We start from the raw sequence: 19,061 nt of genomic DNA, 5'->3' as shown, positions 1-19,061 counted from the left end.
CAGCATATTTCTGTGGCTTAAAAAGAAGAAAAATCAAACCCCAAACCACACACACCCCTCCTTAGTAAAAGTTTTGCGCACATAGGAAACAAAGGCATCAGCATTTGCTTGTCAGAGCTAATAAAGTTTGCTTGGATCTTAATTTTTCTGCTTGATTTCACAAAGTAATTGAAACTTCCTTTTTGCTGCAAGCCCTTTTCCCCCCTTCTTTTCCCTCTTTTTTTTTTTTTTTTTTTTAATATTCTTAAAAGAACATCTTTTGGTCAGTGAGTTGATGGAATTTTGCTCAGGAGGCAGGCGCAGTTTGAGTGTACTTTGTAACTGGTCACTCAAAGCTTATAGGACAAATTACTTGTATCTGCAAGTCATTCCCCCAAGTTGAAAACCACCTAGACCAAATAAACCTTGAACTACAGGTTTTATAGGAGCTTTCGAGCATGTAAGTGAGGCTTTTGTAATCGCAGTGATCTGATAAAACCTTAAAAACCAGGGTTCCCATAAAGAAAATAGTTCCACTTGAGGTGATAAAAGCCACATCTGGTAAACTTTGCTTGCTACCTCCTGATGACCTGTGAAACAGCAAATAGCCCCCACTCTAGAGGAAAGGACAACTATTGGTGCCGTATCCTTGGTGTCGTGGAGGGGAAGCACCAAAAAAAAATGCTGATTTGAGAGCAAACAGCCTTTGAAGAAGGAGCCTCTTCTGGCCTTATCCTCTAACTCACATTTGATATTCCATGACTTGCTGCTTCCCTCCCGGCCAGCAAGGCACAGGGAGATTCAGAGGTTAGGATAAGGAGGGGCCTGCGTAATTGAAAGCAAACAAACAGCTAAGACAAAGAAAGAAACATAAAACAGCAAATCCAAAGCCACAAAATAGAAAACAGACTTTCCAGATTGATTAGTTCAAATTTGTTTATTTGAAGTCCCAAAAGTTCGCGTTGTCACTCTTTTGAGGTGTCTCTCCAATTTGGCAATATGTTGGCCATGTGTTTGCAGATCAGTTTTTCACAAGAAAGACCTTGGTTTTTGGTGTGTTGGTGTTGCCTTAAACTTTGAATGGAAAGGAGGGTTGCAAGCTCCAAAGACTGATTTGTGATTGTGACATTCAAGTGCTGCTTTAGAGGTAATTATGTTCTGTTAAACTTCTGGTTCATGGAGGATTTTCCTTGGACTCTTACTTAGTGCTAAGTTGTGCTGCTGATCACTTTTTTCCCAGGTTTAGGAAGCAGGTTTACTTAGGAAGCAGGAAGACTGATGGTGGCTTTGGAAATCAGTGGAGACCTGGAAAAGTCTTGGTTTACTTCTGTTTTTCAGAGTGTTTTGGACGTAGAGGCGCTTCCTATCTTCAGTAACAGTTCAACAGTGCAGCTGTAATATATATTAATATGTATTTTATGGATTTGGCTTAAACACCCTCAAGTCCCCAGACAGAGGAATTACAGCTCCAGCCTATTAACTCTTGGCCATTAATGAGTCGGGTCTAAATGCCTTGATTGTTGCCTGGGATTTTTAAGCTGAATCTTTGCATAGCATTAGCATGGCCAGAACGCCTCCCAATGACAAACAAGAACTTCCCCATGGATCTGCAGGAAGGAGTAAGTACATTTTGGGCTGAACTGATACCATCCCATGCCTTGGTGCTATCAAAGCTCCCTGCTGCTCTGGCAACCTTGGCTCTGATGTTCTTCCACATCCAGGCACATTGTTTATCTTCAACCAAGGCTTGGATAAACTTCCAAAATAAATGACTGCAGTAGTCCCAACTCTGGTCTGCCTTGGCGTGTATTTTCTGGAGTGACTCAAACTTTATAAATACGAAAGTTAGCTCCACTTCAAACGCCGCTTTTTTTTGGGACCAGGTTTCCAGCGAGTTGCAGCGAAAGGGGGATCCTTTCCTTGAAGAGAACCCCCCCACCCCGCCTTCCCCGTTCCTCTTTTCATCCGCACCCCCTTTGTTCACGTCTGCCTTCCTGATTAAGAACTAATCAGTGAAGATAGATTAGTCCGGGAGCATTTTTGTGGCTCCGGCGGGTCAGGAGCCGGGGAGGCCCCGCGGGGTCACCGTCACCGCCGCGGAGGAGAGGCCGGGGCCGGGCCGCGCTCCAGTGCACGGAGGAATGCGGTAACAGGATTTAAAGGAAAACGTACAGAACTAACGAGGATTAAGGCTAATTGTCCTCTGAGGGGCGGCAGGATGTGGCCCCGTTGCGGGGAGCGACTCTGTTTCTTGCCCAGAGAGGGGGGAAGGTCTGGTGGTTTGAGGGGCTTGTTGGTGGAAGGCTCAGGTGGGTTTGGGTTGGTTTGGTTGTTTGCTGCGCGCAGAAACGGAAAATAGCGGATTGGAAATAAAAATAAAAAAAAAGTTGAGCACTCCCTTAAAGACTTCAAGGCTGTTAGAGCAAATATTTCTGCATGCTCCATCCAAATGGCTGGTTCTGGGCGAGCCCCGGCTGTGTTTTTGCTGGCTTTGCACAAATGCTGCTCTGTGCAGGGAAAGGATGTCCCCGGCTGCTCGTCCTGGGGCTGGCAGGAGCCCCTTCCAAAGGACTTTGAGTGCCAATGGGTTTGTTTTGAGCAATGCTGTTGGAGGTGTTTAGAGGAGGACCCTGCCTCCCCTCGTAGGTCAGGCTGGTTATCAGGTCTTGCAGAAAGGCCATGGGTATCTCTGAGCTTGAATAAGGGGGGGATTTAAGAAGCAAAAGCCCTCAGGGTTGGTCTTCAGCGAGCCAGAGTGTGTGAAATGCTGTCTGGAGCCAACCATCCATCATCAAGTGGTAGTAGAGGGCAGCCAGACCTAAAAGAGTTATTCCCATCGTATTTCTGTGCTTTGGGGAAGATCTGTCCTTGCCTGAAAGAAAGTGAAGTTTGCAAGTGTCCCAGCCAGGGAATGGAGAGATGATGCCCTTCAAGGCTGCAGGACCCTGCAGGCAAACCCCTGTTTATTTGCCTTGTGTCAAGGGAGGGGATCAGAGTGGGGTCTGGGCACACCAGAGCCTGTGATTCCCAGCAGGTGTGGATGGACAAGTTACCCAAGTGAACTCGTTCATCCTTGGACCTTGAGTTTTAGCTGTTCCTGATAGAGGAAGTCCAAAGATCAGTTTTCTGTACAGAGGTGCCTTGGGTGACACTGGGGATATGCAGAGACAGGGGGAGAGGTGCCTGATTTCTCAACTGTTATTAGATTACAGCTGGACTTTGCCACACTTGAACCCTTAAAGCTTGCCGTCTTTTCATTTATACTTCCAAGTTACCACAAGTCCTAAGTCCTGACCCCTAGAAACACCAAGCAAGCAATACTCTTGCAAATGGAAAAGATAGGGTGTTTCTCCTTGGTGCGGAGCTTGGGCTTGCTTTTGCTCCCTCCCTGAGTGGGATTCCTGGGATCAGTGGGTGCTGCAGTGGGGATGGCTGGTGGCATGCAGGAGGAAGGAGATAAGGAGTTGATGCTCTGGTCTGTAGTCCAGGCTGCCTGTGCTGTTTGGAAGAGAGCCCTGCCATTGGCAGCTGTGTGGGACAGGGAGCTCAAATGGCTTTTGCTGTCAAAGCAAAGGGAGTAGAAGCAGTTCTGTCCATGTCACTTAAGACTTTTGGGTGGCCCTGGCTAGTCCTGGCTCTTTGCTGAGCCCTTGCATCCAGCTTTCTCTTCTCCCTGCCCAAAATCACCCAAGGAGAGTGTCCTTATAAGTGGAAAATATTGCCCTGCTACTTCCCAGATATTTGTGTATTTATTACTACACTGCCCTTTAATATAGTTGTTTGTGGTTGGTCTTGTGTTTTTGTTTGGGTTGGTTTGTTTCTTGTTTTGTTTTGTTTTTTCTTCCCTTCTCTTCTGTGTAAAGTTGGTCTCAGAATTGCAGCAGGTTCTGCAGTAGGATCCCGCATAGGGAATTTGGATCCCGCAACAGGGAATTAATCTCACTGGAAGTTAATTAACATCTCTCTTGTGCTCCAGTTTGTAGATTAGATTATTGTTTGTATAAAGCCTGGGACATTTTTTTAATTTTATTTTAAGTCAAAAACAGGAAATTGCGGCTGAATTCCACAAGCTTTGTTTCTTATTTGAGGAATTAAAAACATCTTTAGGTTTTGGGGTTTCTTAAAAAATTTTTGCTCGGGTCTCAGCTGCCAGTTTACATGCCCTTAGTGCTCTCACTGCTGTGGAACTCATGGAAAGGGTGGCTCTGCTTTGTGTCGTGGTGCACATATGGTTTTGCTTGTGCAAGCAGGAAAGCTTCACTTCTGTTGAGCCCCTTCGTAGCTGATAACATTGGAAAGGGGGGTTGTTCTGTGGGTTTTGCTACACAGAACCGCAGTTCCAGTGCCTTGGGACAGTGGTGCTGGCCTTGAAATGTGCCAGTGCCACCAGCTGGGACAACAGCAGCTTCCCATGATTAGTGCAGATCTCTGAGGAGATCTGTCTTACAGAGTACATCCACAAAACCATGGATGTCTTACATCCTTCCGAGTTTGTTTTTTTTTTTTTTTTTTTTTTTTTTGTTCTGGGGATATTTTCCCACATAAAGCACAATTCTCAGAATCACAAGGGTCATCTACTGCCAGATCTGGGATTTGCCAGTGGCTGACCAGTCCACTGGCACAAATAGGTGAGCCTGGGTGCATCTCACAAGAACTTACTGTGTGGCTCTGAAATGTGTTTTTGTGCATTGACACTGTTAAAAAGGAAAAAAAATACTGGAAAAGTGGTTGCCATCAGCATATTTCTGCTTTTTCCTTTCCTGCCCATGTGTGGTGCCACCCTACAGTGGTGTGAGCATCCGTGGAGGTGCTTGGTGGAAGGTCTGGGGCATGCAGAGGGGCCGAAAGCAGAGGGAGAAAATGTTAAGGAGGAAAAATATTCCAATTTAAATTACATTAGTTGTGATGGAATCAGTTTTGGTCAAAGGCTGCTTTATTCTGGCAAACAGCCGAAAGCTTTAGGGAAAAAAAAAATTACAAACATGCAGGTCTTTTTGGCTTTGTTTTGCCTTCTTAATGGGGAATTTGAGGAAAAAAATGAGAAGTCTCACAACAAAAGTAACTGTCTCCCAGCCACAGCTCTTCTATTTGCTGGTTCTTGTGCCTGAGGCTTCAGTAATTCTGTATATTTGCCATTCCAGATGGATTCTCTTCCCTGCCACCCCTTTTGCCCCCTTTAATTGCATGAAATTATACTTGGTGAAGTATTTTGGATTTCCCTGGTAAAATCTGCTGGCCAATCTCTGTTGGATTTTGAAGTCTAATTACTGGCTGTATGCAACTTCTTTTTCCTGTGACTTTTATCCTTAGGTAAAGGTAAGAGTTACTGACTGCAGGTATTGAGCTTTTTTAGGTGTTCTTTAGTAGCTGATAGAGGAGCTCAGTCATCCTGGAGGTGAGTTGGTCTGTTATCTGTATCCAACCTCCCCACCAGAGAAGTGAGAAAAACCCAGTAATTTTCAGCATGCCTTGACCCTTGTATAACACCACTCACTCAGTGCGTGTAGGCAGAGACATGTTATGAAAACTATTTCATGCCTGAAGAATTTAGTGATAATAAAGAAAATTTGCATTTCCTAAGTTCTCACTCAGAGATACCAAGGAGGTTTTTTTGGTTTTGTTTTTTTAATTAAGGAACAACTCTTGGTTTTCATTGAAGATTTCTGTCTCAGCCAGAGCCAGGGAGAATCCTGTAGTTAGCCAGAGTTATTTCCTTTTCAGATTTGCTTAAATAATATGTTTAATTATGTAATGTTTTAATATTCTTTTTTTCCCCTTGCCTTATTTGTATATTCAGGTCTTTGTGTGGTTTCTCTCTCTTTTGATGTTTGCAGAAATGTATTATCTTCATCTGTCTGGTTTGTGTTTGGTGTGCCACTAATTGACTCAATATCCTGTTTGTTGGAATGAAAGCAGGCTTTATCATGGCATATTTTTCCAGGGTGTAAAACCTTGCAGTATTTGGGCCACCCTGTCGGGTAGGAAGTTGTTGGCAGTGCTGTGGAAATGAAGCAGTGATGGTATTTTTCCTCAGGTGAGCTGAGTTTCAGCTTTTAATGAACTCTTTAAACCTTGCTGAAGGCAAGATCCTGCATCCTCCTTGCTTAGACATCACCTACAGATATGCTGTAGAGGGTTTCTGGGTTTGGTCCTTGGGGTCTTCCCACCTGAACCTCTGTTGCCCCAACCTCAGTTTGAGATCTGGGCAGGAGAGGATCTCAGTTGACCAGTGATGCTTCTCTGGGCTGCTGTGGAGAGTAGGGACAGATCTTTAACTTTTGCTTTGGGCTGAAGAGCTGGGTTAGGAGTGTGGGAAGGGCTCTCTCCTGGTCTATCCCTGCCCAGGAGGGATGTCCCAGGATCACTCTGGTTGACCTCAGCAGATACCCAGACTTGGTCCTTCAGGGGCTGGCTCTGTCATCAGGTCCAGGATGAGCTTTGCAGTGGTTATTTGAACCTGAGTGGGTGGATGCAGGAGCCCTCTTTGTGTCCTAAGTTGCTCTTTCTAGTAGAAAATTAAGTTTCTCAATGTGCATTTGGCTTAATGTGCACACTTGGATATAAATCTCTCTTGTTCTCTGTACTCCCTGACCCTCTTGGCAGTAAATTTGGGAACCCAAAGCTGTCAACAAAGCAAAATGGAAAAATAGAAGCCAGACAGACCTCGGTTGTATACGATATTTTAAGTAACTGTAGGTACACACTATGGAAATAATTAGGATTATTTGTTGTGTTGAAGGGAGGTATGTCACTGAGGTATTGTGTGCACTGCCATTCCTGTGCCTGCAAGATGGATTAGCAGCTGAGTTAACAGATGCAGTAGAGCTCAACTGAAAATAGTTCACTGTTGTTAAGTGTTAGGTGAAAGGGCTTTGGTTTGGGTATCAAAGAGTGTATTTTGACTGCTTGACAAGTCAAAAAAAAAAATCATTTCACCATTATGAGCTTTCTCTGTGAGTCTGGGGAATTTTTTTGTGCCATTAGAGTAATCAGCAGAAGACTGAAATGCACATTGATTAATAACCTAAGTGGAAGTGCAGGGGAAACAAGTGGCTTTAACATTAATAAGGCAAATAAACCATTTATATAAAATGGTTGCTAATTGGGTGGGATGTTAAATATGCTGCATGCTGGCACATGGTGCCAAACTGTGGTAGTTTCATAACCCTACCAGTCAGCTTTGGGAGCTGGCTACGTGGTGGAGATGTCTTCTAGCTTAAAAAATCCCGTGTGGCTGGAAAAAATGGTTCAGGTGGGGATGAGAATCCATGGTGGTTGAATCCAGGACCAAGATCAAAGGCTGGAGCCCCATGCCTGGATGGAGAGTGGTGGTGGCTGCTTACCTTGATGGTGAGGACCTGAATTAGGGAACATGGGGTGTGCTCACTCTTCTGGTGCTTTTTAGGTGTGAGATCCCAACAGGAGTTACTAGTGTTTTAAGGAGGGAAGAAAGGAAAGCTGACAATGGTTCATGAGCCTTTAGAATGGGAATGGGAAGTGATTCACATTGGAAAATAGGGAGGGTATGTTGTTATGTGTCTGGGGGTAGCTGTAGGGAGCTGCTGCATAAAGTGCTTCTCCTGGAAGTGTGTAGTTGCAATAAGGGTTTGAGATGGTTGTAACACCATGCACTCAGCAGCATCAAGGGAAGTACAGCCCCAGATATAGAATTCTAACTGCTGCCCTTGGTGGATGTGTCACCACTGTTAGCAGGACTTCAATGCTGTTTTACATCCCTTCCTTCCTGGCACGCGACCATCTCCACAGGAGTATTCTCCCCAGTAAAATAAACACAAGGCCGGCAGCACCACAGCTTTAAAGCAAGCGGAGAACACTGACCACCCAGTGAAAAAGGAGAGTTCTGATAAGAGGCATCAACTAAAAATTCAAGTTTGCTGCTTCTGCCAGGAAGAAAGCATGCCTTGAAGCAGCGTGTGTGTGTGTGTGTGGCAGAAGAGGGAGGAGGCAACAGGGCTGCTTTGGGGGTGCAAAAGCAGCCTTTTTTCTCCCTTTGGCGTTCACAGCGTAGTGTAATTTCACCTGCGAACAGTTAAATGCCAAGACTCTCTGCATTTTCATAGTGCTTTTCATTAGCAGATATCTAACAACGTGTAAGCAGTGATTATGCTGTGGCTGTGCCAACATCCTCTAGGGATTACAGCAGCACCACTGAAGATGGACAAGAGCTCATGGTCCATTCCCAGAGGTTCTGAGCATCCCCAGATCATTTTATAGCCAGGAAAAGGGGGCATTTTTGGTATTTTGGATAAATCAAAGGTGATTGGATTGAGTGGACAGTTTGGTGGATGTGTCTGTCTCAATGACTTGGCCAGAGTCATTCACAGGCTCATGCTTTTCTTTCTTCTTCTTGCCCCTTGCTAATGCGGGGCCAGAGCAGTGGAGCTGTGCTCAGGAGTGATGCTAGTGTTTCTTGTCATCTTTGTTGGGGGTTTTGTAAAGCCTCGGTAGCATGTCAATTATATATGATGGGTGGAAGCCTAATATTCTGTGATAATTAGAAGGCAAGTCTAGTGTGAAATTGGATTAGGGTCCGGCATTACAGTCCGGGATTCCTTTGGTAGTTGGTTCAGAGGAAGTCATAAAACTCCTTTAAAGATGACACAGGCCCATGTGTGCTAGAGGGGAGAGGCAGAGCACAAAGGCTGAAATGCTGGCCCTCATTTCAGGTCCTCAGCAGTGTTTGCCTCCTGCTCCTCCACCACCCAACCTTACCCCAGCCTAATTTCTCACATGGGAGCAAAGTCCAGCAGTAACGTCTCAGACCGTAAACCACTTCTGGCTTGTTTGCTGAGCTCCAGTGAAGGGCTGGGCTGTGTGGGGAGAGCCTTTTAAAGAAATACTCATCCCCTACCTCCCAGTAAACCTCTCCTGGAGCTTTAGCTAGTTCTGCAGTTAGTTCTCCCTAAAGTATGAACTTGGGCAGGTGAGGAGGAAGTTGGGAAGGTGTGCTAGAGATCCAGAAACAGCATTTTGGAAAATTGTTTGGTAAAGAGAACTGCTTTTCAGTATTGTGTAGCCCCAGAATTTGAACTGCTCACTTATTTAGTGAAAACTTGTTTTCAACACGTTGCAAAATAGTTACTTAATTTAGAAGAAACTCTGTGTGCCTGGAGTCTGCTAAATGCAGTGTTTCTGTAATGGCTTAAATCATAATTTTGCAAGATTACCTTTCTGAGTGCATTTGTTTGGATGTGCAGATGCTAACATCATGTACCATCACATTTCTGTCTTTAAACAACCACCTTCATTCCCCAGAGCTGTGCTGTTAACCAGCCAAGGAGCAAGTTTCTTTCATAATTTTTGGTCCCTCATTTCTCTCTCTGTACTCACATGTATCTTAAAATAAGTAAAAGTCTTGCTGCAACAGGCCATGAGAAAGATCTGCTGCAAATCCATGTCAAGCTGCGGTGATGCTGTGCACATGCAGTAGATATTTGGAGTCAATCTCTGCTACTTGAGCTCTTTTTGCCATGCAGCCCCTGATGTGATGATTGCACACCCTGCCAAACAATTCAATAAAAAGCCTGACTTGAAAGGAGGCTGTGGCAGAGTTATATTTTTGCTGCGCTCGCATGGTGATAAATTACAAAAGCTGCCGAGGTTTTCACACTCAACAGTAGATGAAGAGTTTCCTTGTATGGGCATTGCTTGATGAGTTTTAGCTTGGGAAATAATTATTGCCGAATGTGTCCTTGACAGAGAGTGCACACCATGAGTGTTCCCTACATAGTATACATAAACTTTAGATCTCTGCTAAGTACGCCTAAATACACATATTTTTCACTCATTTTCCTGAGAGGAGTTCACTGCCAGTTTGACAAAGGGCTTTGGCTTTGGTCTTGGCTCCAGGTCAGTGTTTGTGTGTGCATAACTGGTCCATACTCATATGGAGCTCTCCAGCCTTCATCCCCTCCATTCCCCTGGTTTTAGCACCATGGTGTTTGAGAGCTGTTTGATGGTGTCTTGCATCGGGGTCTGTTTTTGTGGGATGAGTCCCATGGATGGATCCTGAATGGATCAGCTCTGCTAGCAGATTCAAAAGGCCAGACATGAGATTTCTCACACACTGTGCTGGTGTTGGTTGGATGTATTCTTAGGGATGCGGTTGTGCTAAGGACAAACCTCTGTGTGGGAAAACTGGGACCCCCAGTGACTTTCCAGTGATATCTCCCACTTTGGCATAAGAAAACTGCAAGAAAAGCAGCCCACAGATCTAAACTTTCTCTTTTTTAAATGCGGGGTAGCAGAGTACATCCTCCTATGATTAGCACTGAGTAGCCAGAGCTCTTCAGTTCCAGACAGAGCTAATTCTTGATCATGAGCCAAGACCACATAGTGCTGACATGACTGAGAAATATCTTCCATAATTAGATTGCTTGGTCATTCATTTTTGAATGTCTGAGTTACATTTTGGAGCATTATTTCTTAATGATCAACCAAATGGGATCTGTGCAAGCTTGATTTACTGTCAGTAGTGCTCTTGCTTGGCTTTGCACGTGTGTCCTGGGGAGGCACTGTCAAATCTGGGACAAAGGGGATTAGAGGAAATGATTTTGCTTTGTAACATTAGGCAGGATAGTAACTGAAGTTTAATAATGTAAATAGATATGAAACTGATACCTGTATTTGTGGAATACAGTGGGCTTTTTTTATAATAAATAAATTTGAGACATTGTTAAAACCACCGTGTTGGGGATTGTAGGGCATCTATGGACAACTTCAGAAGTGTTTATGAAGTGTAACTAGGAAAAGAAATCCCACTATATCAGTAGGTCTGAATTTGCTTTGTGGCGATTCATGGTTAGTGTTGTGTCAGAGTCCTTAGTCCTGAATTGAACTGGAGCAGAGATTGAAGGTGAAACAAAGCAGTGATGCTTGGGCACTTTCTTCTTTTGAGGCTTGCTGGTGAGGTGGGCTCAGAGAGGAGTTCCCAGGCATACTCCAGGATGTATTCAGTGAGCAGGATCTGAAAATGGGGGTGCACTGCTTCCACTTGTTTAAATGACTTACAAAGCTACCTGGAGCTGCCTCCCTTAGAGCTGTATATTTGCTGCTGGAGGTGCTCCTCTGAGACAGAAAGAAATTGTCTGTGAAAAAAGATATATCTGTAAGGAGTCAGCGAGATTTTTCTGTGTTTTCTGAAAGCTGTGCTTAAGCAGTGTTGTTTCCCGTATCAGACTTTGAGCTTTCCATAATTGAAGAGCAGTGGATGGTCTTGTGCAATAAATTAGCCATGTCAGAATTATCTGCTGGTCAAGGTCTCTGTGTAATGTCACAGAAAACAAACAAACCCTGTAGCACAACAGGGAAATAGATTCTAGGAGGAGAGGTTCTCAGGAACTTTATATAGACAGAGAGATAAAAATATTCATGTCATTTTTTGAGACGGCCCTGAACTGTCTGTAAGGAGAGACACTAACCTTAGGGGCTAGAAAGTCATGCCAAGTAATGGCTAGAAAGGGCTAGAAAGTCGTGCAAAGTAATGGCTAGAAAGAACTAGAAAGTCATGCAAAGTAATACAAAGGGGCACCTTTGTCTTTTGCACCACCTGGGCAGAAGACACTGTTGAGAAATCTTGCACAAGGCAGGCGGAGCATCAACCTGTTGTGTTAATCATGGGCAGGCTTTGAACTGTACAAAACCTGCTTTTGTTTCTCTAAACCCAGTTCTGATGCTCTAGCAGGTAGAATGGATGGCTCTTCCTTAAACGTGTGGTGCACTGCCTGTCAGGAAGATGTTATTTTCTGCGTGGGGGCTGACAAGTCCTTTGCAGCTCTGACAGTGAGTCTTTGAACCTCCACGGTGGTTGGAGGTCCTTGGTGACTTCCAGGGTGGGAGCAGGCAGGGAAGAGCTTTCCTTTCTCCATCTGTTTCCTTAGAATGAAGGACAAGGTCTGGCAGCAGGGTGTGAAATAGGAGAGAAGGCAGCAGCTAACATGTTGGCTGTGTCTTTTAAAATACCATCTGACTTGTAAATACGGGTTTCTCATTCTGACTTCTTGTTTTGATCATATCTTCTGTGTTGACAAAGATTTGCACAGTTTGCCTAAATTTGAACCACTTTGGCATCAGCCCACCTAGTTGGTGTTGGTGCTGTATTGTGGGGTCTGTCAGAGAGCTGGAGCTGAGGACTGCTGTGCCAAGGGTTTCTCTTGGTCCACAAAACTTGGCAATGGCGTTTTTTGGGTGGTGCAGGAAGGCCACAGCTTCATCTCACACTGCTGCAAGGCATCTAAAAGCAAACTATATGGGTCCAGATCCTATGTCCAGATTGTCTGTGAGATTTTGAAATGGAGCTGTTGCAGATGCTGAAACACTTGGTGATGATCCCTCTGACCAAGCCAGCTTGAGCCAGATGTCTCTTAGGAAAGAATTATCTTAAGGAAAAAAAAATCTGTTTGAAGTCTCCAAAAACAAACCTCCTGTTACCTCCAGAATGATGACAGAAAACTGCAACACTAGGAGCTGGGAAACATGAAGCATTTTCATGAGCCATTCCATAAAGGAAGTATAATTTAGTGTCAGCGATAACTGTGCTTCTGAGAGAGACTTCTTCTCCTCTGATAATTGGACTGGGGAGGGGTGAAGAAAAAAGCACATATCTGGACAAAAAGGGCCATTGCCACTGATGTTGTGTATTAACTGAATGAACTGGAAGTATTAAAAATACTCAGCAAAAACTTCATGCAAGTTACCCATATACAATATATCTACATATAGTTCGATTTTCTGGTTCTTCAAATTACACTCTACAGGATGAGTATCCGTTCATTCTGTTTATTAACTGAATAAGTAAGAAGACACTTTTTAATGTTCTCACAGAAAGAGGTTTTTACATGTGTTGCTGTAAAGTTTCTCTAAGGAATCAGGTTATGATGTGCTTGGTCCAGCACTCGCAGCGGGGGGATCTCCTTGCCAGTAAATGGTGTTGCAAACTTTCACACGCCCTGCCTCATGAGACCTCTTTTCTCTGGCATAGAGAATCCTTTTAACTTGTGATTTTTTTCTTCTCTGGTTTTCAGGTGACCACTTGAAAGTCTGCTCGCAAGGCTACACGTGCTGCTCTCAAGAAATGGAGGAGAAGTACAGTCAGCAGAGTAAACACGACTTCAGAAACGCTGTCACAGAGCTTAGCAATCACCTACAAAACATGTTCAGTTCCCGATACAAGAAGTTTGATGGTAAGTGCAGAGACCTCAGACTTTCTCTCCTTGGGATAAAAATGTGAAAAATCCCCATCCTGTTGTTTTCTATGCAGTTGTTCTGCTTTTTCTCCCCTCTTTGCTGGGAAAGTTCATGACTCGGCTCAGGGGGCAGAGCATGCCTTGTTTTGCAATCCCGTGAGAGAGAAGTATTTGCTGATTATGGCTGCTTGTTTCCCAAAGAGAGAGATCTTTCTTTCTGATTAATCTTTTGAAAAGCCATTTTGCTCTAATGTAAGATTGCAGTTGGTTTTGTTGGTACATCCCTGCAGTAATTGTAACGTGCACATCTTGCAGCCCCCATCCACAACAATGCTGATCTTTCCCAGCATGTTGTGAACCCACAGGATTTGTATCCATCTCACTTTTAGCCTTTGGGGCTAAGCAGAACAGCAGATAAACAGAGAGTGGTTTTGTGTGGAGGCTGAGGGTTCAAGTATGATGCAGGGTCAGAACCATAATGAACAAGTCTCGGCTGAGTTCCCATCGCTGAAGTGATGATAACTGCTGACAGATAAGCAAATGGCTGGTCTGGGTATTGCCCTTGGGTCCACTGTGTCCTGTCAGACTGGCTCTCCATGGGGCAAGCCTAGCTCATGGGAGCTGCAGGAAGAAGCTCCCTTTGGAGGTGGCTGGCACACAGCCAGCTCTGCCCACCTTGCAGCCAGGTGCTTTTCCTTTGACAGCACCTCTGCAAACAGCTGAAGTTGATGCCTAGACACTGGGCACAGCAGCTGGCTGAGGTCCTAGGGCATTTCTTGCCTTGCTTTTGAGTTCTTGGTTGGTTCCTGTGGGGTTTTGTAGGTGTCTCAGTGCTCCCAGACGCTGCAGCCCCCTGTTGCCTGGGCACCTGGGGAGGAGGAACAAGATGTCAGGCTGCTGCTTGGATTGTCCTTGTTGGCTGGGGGAGTGAGGTGACAGCCAGCTGCATATGGAAGTATCTGACATACTTCAAGTGGACTGGGTTGCTCACACAGTTCTGCTTGTACATCTCTGTCACACTCTGTGGTAAAGGACGGTTCCCCCATGCAGCTCCTCTGAACATTTGTTCCCTTGTTTGGTCATTGGTTCAACTTGAGTTTTCTATGAATATCCCAATGTCTCTGCCTTGAACCTTCCAGCAACCTCCTCTGCGCCACTACAGTGGGTAGCAGTCTCTTGCTTTCAAAAGGGGTTGGCACTAGGGTGAGAGAAAAAAATCCCTGGGTATGAAATTGCAGTGAGTCAAAGTAGAATTATGCAATCATCTTGATAGCATCTAAATCTGCTGGCTAAATATTTCCCTCTTAACCTCTGTTGTCTCTACCTGCTGGTACACCAAAGGGGTGATAGAGGGAGAACCAAAGTGTCTAGACTTGCAAGCTTATTAAATGCAGAACAAGACACTTAATGAAATCCAGCCCATAGATAAGCTTGTTCAAAGAGACCAGAGGAGCAGCATCTGCTTCACCTTAAATGAACGACAAGGCTTTTTGAAATGCTGCATTGAAAACAAAGAGCATGCACAGGGTCTCTGCATTAGCATCCCTGACATGGAGCAGACATCCCCTTTGTGGGGGAGGGATGGCTGCAGGGAGGTGAGAGGGCAGGGGGTCATTAAACCAAGCTGAGATGGATGCCCGTCAAAGGACAAGGCTTCAAAATAGGTGAGCTTTGGAAGGCAGCCTGCACAAGCTGTTCTGTCTGTGCTCTGTGGTTCTCCTGTCAGCCCCTCAGAGCATCCTCTGTGCTGGTCTCACTCTCACTTCAGACTGGGAAGTCCTTGAGTGGCAAGTCTGGAAGGGGGTGATGTTGTCCAGCTGTTTTTGAAAGCTGGATTTACTGTGCCCGGCCTGTCCCTCAAGGGTGTGTCTCTGCCTCATGTGAAACTAATGAAGGAGAATTTGCTACCTCCTCAGCCTGTCCCAAAGCCTAATGACTCTGTCTTTGAGTGCTAATATCAAAGCTAAATCTTCATTTGCTGCAGACAAAGCTGATTTAGGGATTTTTTAAATCTTACCTGGGGTGGAAGTAGAGATGAACTGATTACCACCCTCCATCATTTACCTCTTGGGCGGCTTTTAATCATGACTGCCTCTCTCCCTCTAGCCCAGTCACCTGCAGGCTGGAGGCACACCTTCCTGCTGGTTGCTGGGGCAGGTTAAGGAGTCTTCCTGCTGAGGTTCTCAGACTCTTCTGCAAAAATGTTATAGTTCCATGCCCTAAGACTGCTGTTGAATGTTTGGCTGCTTGTGGGATTTCCTTCCTTTGGTCTTGGTGCTTGGTCATCAGATCAGCTGCGGTCAGTTGAGTCTTGCACATTTGAGTGCCTCTTGCTCAGCATAACTCATCCAACATTTTGATCTAATGTACCCAGACTACAGGAAGGAGAGGCAGTTGAGACCCATGTATTTGTCCTGATCCTTAGGGATGAAACTGGAAAGGACACAATCCCTTCCAGAGGTGCTCTTCTGCATAGGCCCAAGCTCTGATATTACTATTTGCAGCTCTTCAGGGCTTCTTTATCACTTGTAGCCAAATCCATTCAAATAGAAATAAAACTGGCAAAAATGAGCTTTAGACCTTCCTTAGTTTAACATGAAATCCTCTGTGCTACAGCCTTGCAGAGTGACTAAGTAGGCAGGATGAGTTATTACAGAGACCAAATCCACTTTAAGTGGAGTGGACACTTCCCTTGTGGGGTGACACATCCCCAGGCTGTGATTGGCCACTCCAGGATGCAGCCCAAACAGCAAACCCTGTCCTCCAGCCCTTTGGAAATGTTTGTTGTGGGTTCTCTGGCTGCTAATCTCCCAGCCTTGACATTCAGGTCTGGGAGGAGAGGCAAACCTGTCCTGCCTCCGTTATGTGCTTGACCTTTGCAGCAGTTGCTGCTGCAGAAGGACAGTCCAAGTGGCGGCATGTCCTTTGGATGGAGGCTGGGATGCCCTGTGGCTTCTGGAGCGTTTGCATCAGCTGTTGCTGGAGCGCTGTGTGCTGTTGGAACTGTCGCCAGAATTGCTCTGATCTGACACCAAAGCCGTACAGAAATGGATTATCTCCTCTTTAATCAGGAGCACGGAACAATCTGCCGATTATCCATCCCAAAAGGGCTGACCAGGAGTCATTTCGGCTCCCAGTGCATAATGTGACAGCATCAGATCCTCCTGTGCATATTTGGTTTGCAGGAACTGGGAAAACTTGTGAGCTCAGGAGTCCTATATCTTACATATCCTGTCTAAATATTTGCTTACAGTACAGGTATGTATGCTTCTGGAGGTCTCCCTTGTTGTAATTTAAACCACTAACCTGATGCCAGCGTAGCAGTAAGAGATGTGTTTTCAGCAGCAAGGGAAATGCTTTTTTGTTAAAATAAAAAATACTTTGTGAGTTGTTGGATTCATCATTGCTAAATGATTTTAGAGGTGAAGATTTGCTGGTTAATCTCAGATATGTTTATGAGCTTCACTGAGAATGGGCAAAATTTTCTGGCCATGTAAGTGTCTCCCTCCATGACAATAACATTCATGGGAAAGCTGTAACTGAGTGTGGTGACATCTCATGCCACAGAAGCAGCCTATACCAGTCAGAGAATTCAATACCCCCTCCTTTTTTTTTTTTTTTTTTTTTTTTTTTTTTTTTTTTTTTTTTTTTTTTTTTTTCATAAAATGTCTTGTGCCTTGTCTTATCTTCACAACTTAGTGCCCTCCCTTTCACTCTCTCGGGGATTAATAACGTTAATAGAATTAATGGTGACGTTAAGACTGCATAAAAGCTCAGTTTCATGTATTAAATTCAAACTTTCACCTCTTTTGCCCTTTGAGGCTGAAGTTTTCCACGCCAGGGTCTGTGCTAGCCAACATTGCTTTGGGGAAACTGCTCAGCTGTTTTGAGGAATTGGAGCCAGGACAGGACATAGCCCATAACTCTTCCGCAGTGTTTCCGCTCTTCTGTTGCTTCCTAGATAAGGTGTTCCTACTTTTTACTTTTTAAAGGCACATTCTGAATCTCTTGGAAGGTGTAACAGTTGTGCCAAGCCCTTCTCTGGGGGGAAGAATAGAGAGGCTGCTGAGTCCCACAGGCTCCTTGTTTCTCCTGCCCCTGTATTGCACAAGCACTTCTGCTGTTGCACTTAAACCAAGTTGTGTCCTTTTCTTTTGTGCACTCTAGACTTAGGCAAGGCAGCAAACTCCTGCAACCCACACTGTGCAGGAGGGAAGTGTGTGAGATGGGAAGTGTGTGCCTGGGCTGGGCTGGCAGTAGGTTTGGTGTTCCCAATGCCCAGATGGCAGAAGGATTTGTATCAAATGGTACAGCCCGAGTCAGCATCTGGGAAGCGATTAAATGTCGAGAGTTCCATTTCTGATCCACTCTCCCTGAATTTTACATTAGTATTTAAGATAAAACAAATACAGAAGTGTAAAAGGAAGCCCTTTGGGGGCAATAAGTGGAAAGAAATCCAGGAAGAAAGAGGTGGCCAGAGGTCCCCCAGTCCATGGTGCACACAACCCCTCTGCTGTACAGGAAGCAGGCAGAGGGGCTGGAGAGGGATTCCTGTTTGTGGGCTCCATGTTTGTATTGGACAGGGTAGCTACAGGTACACAGTGTGGTTGTGATGAGCATTTTTGAAGCATCCCAGGGTGCCCTTGACCTTCTAGTGTGAGCTTTGTGTTACTTCTGGGTGCATGAATTTCTTCCAGTATCTGGCTTGCAGCTGAATCTGAGAGACTGGCCAGGAGAACATTGGCCGGATAGCTTCCCAGCTCTGCTGAAACGGGAGGAAAAAACCTGGAATTCATTTCTGAATTTAGTTTTTGTTGTTCAGATAACCCTTTGCTTCCAGATGCTGTTTCCAGCTTGCTGGTACAAGTTATCAGGGAGGTGTGCTGGTGCAGTGGGATGCATAGCTGGGATGTATTAGTAACTGGGAAGGACAGAGAAGGGACAAGGGAAAGCTTTTGGTAGTCTCCTTCTGCTGCTTCAAGGCAGTGTGGAGGCAAACAGTGAAAGATGAGCCCCACAGGTGCCCGGCCTGCTGCTCCTATAGTTAGAATTTGGCAGCCCATCGAGGTGCTCTGCCTTACCAAAATAACTGCCCTTTGGGGACCTTCATTTCACATTAACTCTTTTGCTGGAAACTGCCTGTGAGAGGAGAGACCTGGGCTCTCATCCTGCTCCTTTGGCAGTGTCTCCCTGTGTCCATGGCACCCATGGCGTCAATGCTGGCTGCCAGCACATTCGTATCTGCAGGAAGCAGCTCCAGGTGTGTTGGCACAGCTGGAACACTGAGTACAGACCAGATGGATTTCTGCTGTGCCATAGCTGTGTGGAGTTTGAGCTTCTGAATAAACCTGTGTGGTGGAGAGAGCTCTCCCCTTGCCACCCGCCTTCAGGAGAGTGCACTGATGACTATGACATTTTTAAGGGACAAATAATAGGGTGGTTTGGTCTGTTCTGCCACTGACATTGAGGTGAAGGCACAGCCTTGTTCTGCCCTCTCCAGAAATGGATGGCACCTAACCTCATACCAACCAGGGCAGAAAATGTTTGGAATAAATACCTCAAAGAAGCTGTTGTGGAGAGGCAATCCTTTGGACTTGGTTTTGGATTGGTGCTTGCTGAGGATAGGGAGGGAGTGACTGAGGAGAAGCTGGAGGGAGCAACCACCAACATGCTTCCTTTAGAAAATCCCACTTGTGGGTTTTTGTTTGTGCTTTCCCTCTTCATGCAACAACAATGAAACAAATTGTCTGCTGTCTGTGCCTTGGAAGTTTGTTTATTCTTTGTTTTTGCTCAGCTGGCTCCTTTCCATCCGGATGTTTTTAAGGAGGTACATACACCACCGTGATTTTTAGTCTTGAGAGGGATGATGCTTGTCTG

General features: G+C 45.2%; 1 protein-coding gene across 1 annotated transcript in view; it reads left to right on the top strand.

Moving 5' to 3' along the window:
• The window catches only part of LOC310922925 (glypican-4-like), a 66,743-nt gene that overhangs the window by 17,520 nt on the left and 30,162 nt on the right, over positions 1 to 19,061 (top strand). The window contains exon 2 of the mRNA XM_083883899.1: positions 13,023 to 13,181. Within this exon, the coding sequence (XP_083740025.1) occupies positions 13,023 to 13,181 (159 nt within the window). The remainder of the gene's footprint in view (positions 1 to 13,022; positions 13,182 to 19,061) is intronic.

This window comes from Zosterops lateralis (assembly GCF_965231275.1).
Source record: "Zosterops lateralis genome assembly, chromosome: Z".
Lineage (NCBI taxonomy): Eukaryota > Metazoa > Chordata > Aves > Passeriformes > Zosteropidae > Zosterops > Zosterops lateralis.
The sequence above is the reverse complement of the archived record's forward strand: the minus strand, read 5'-3'. Positions and strand labels throughout refer to the sequence as shown.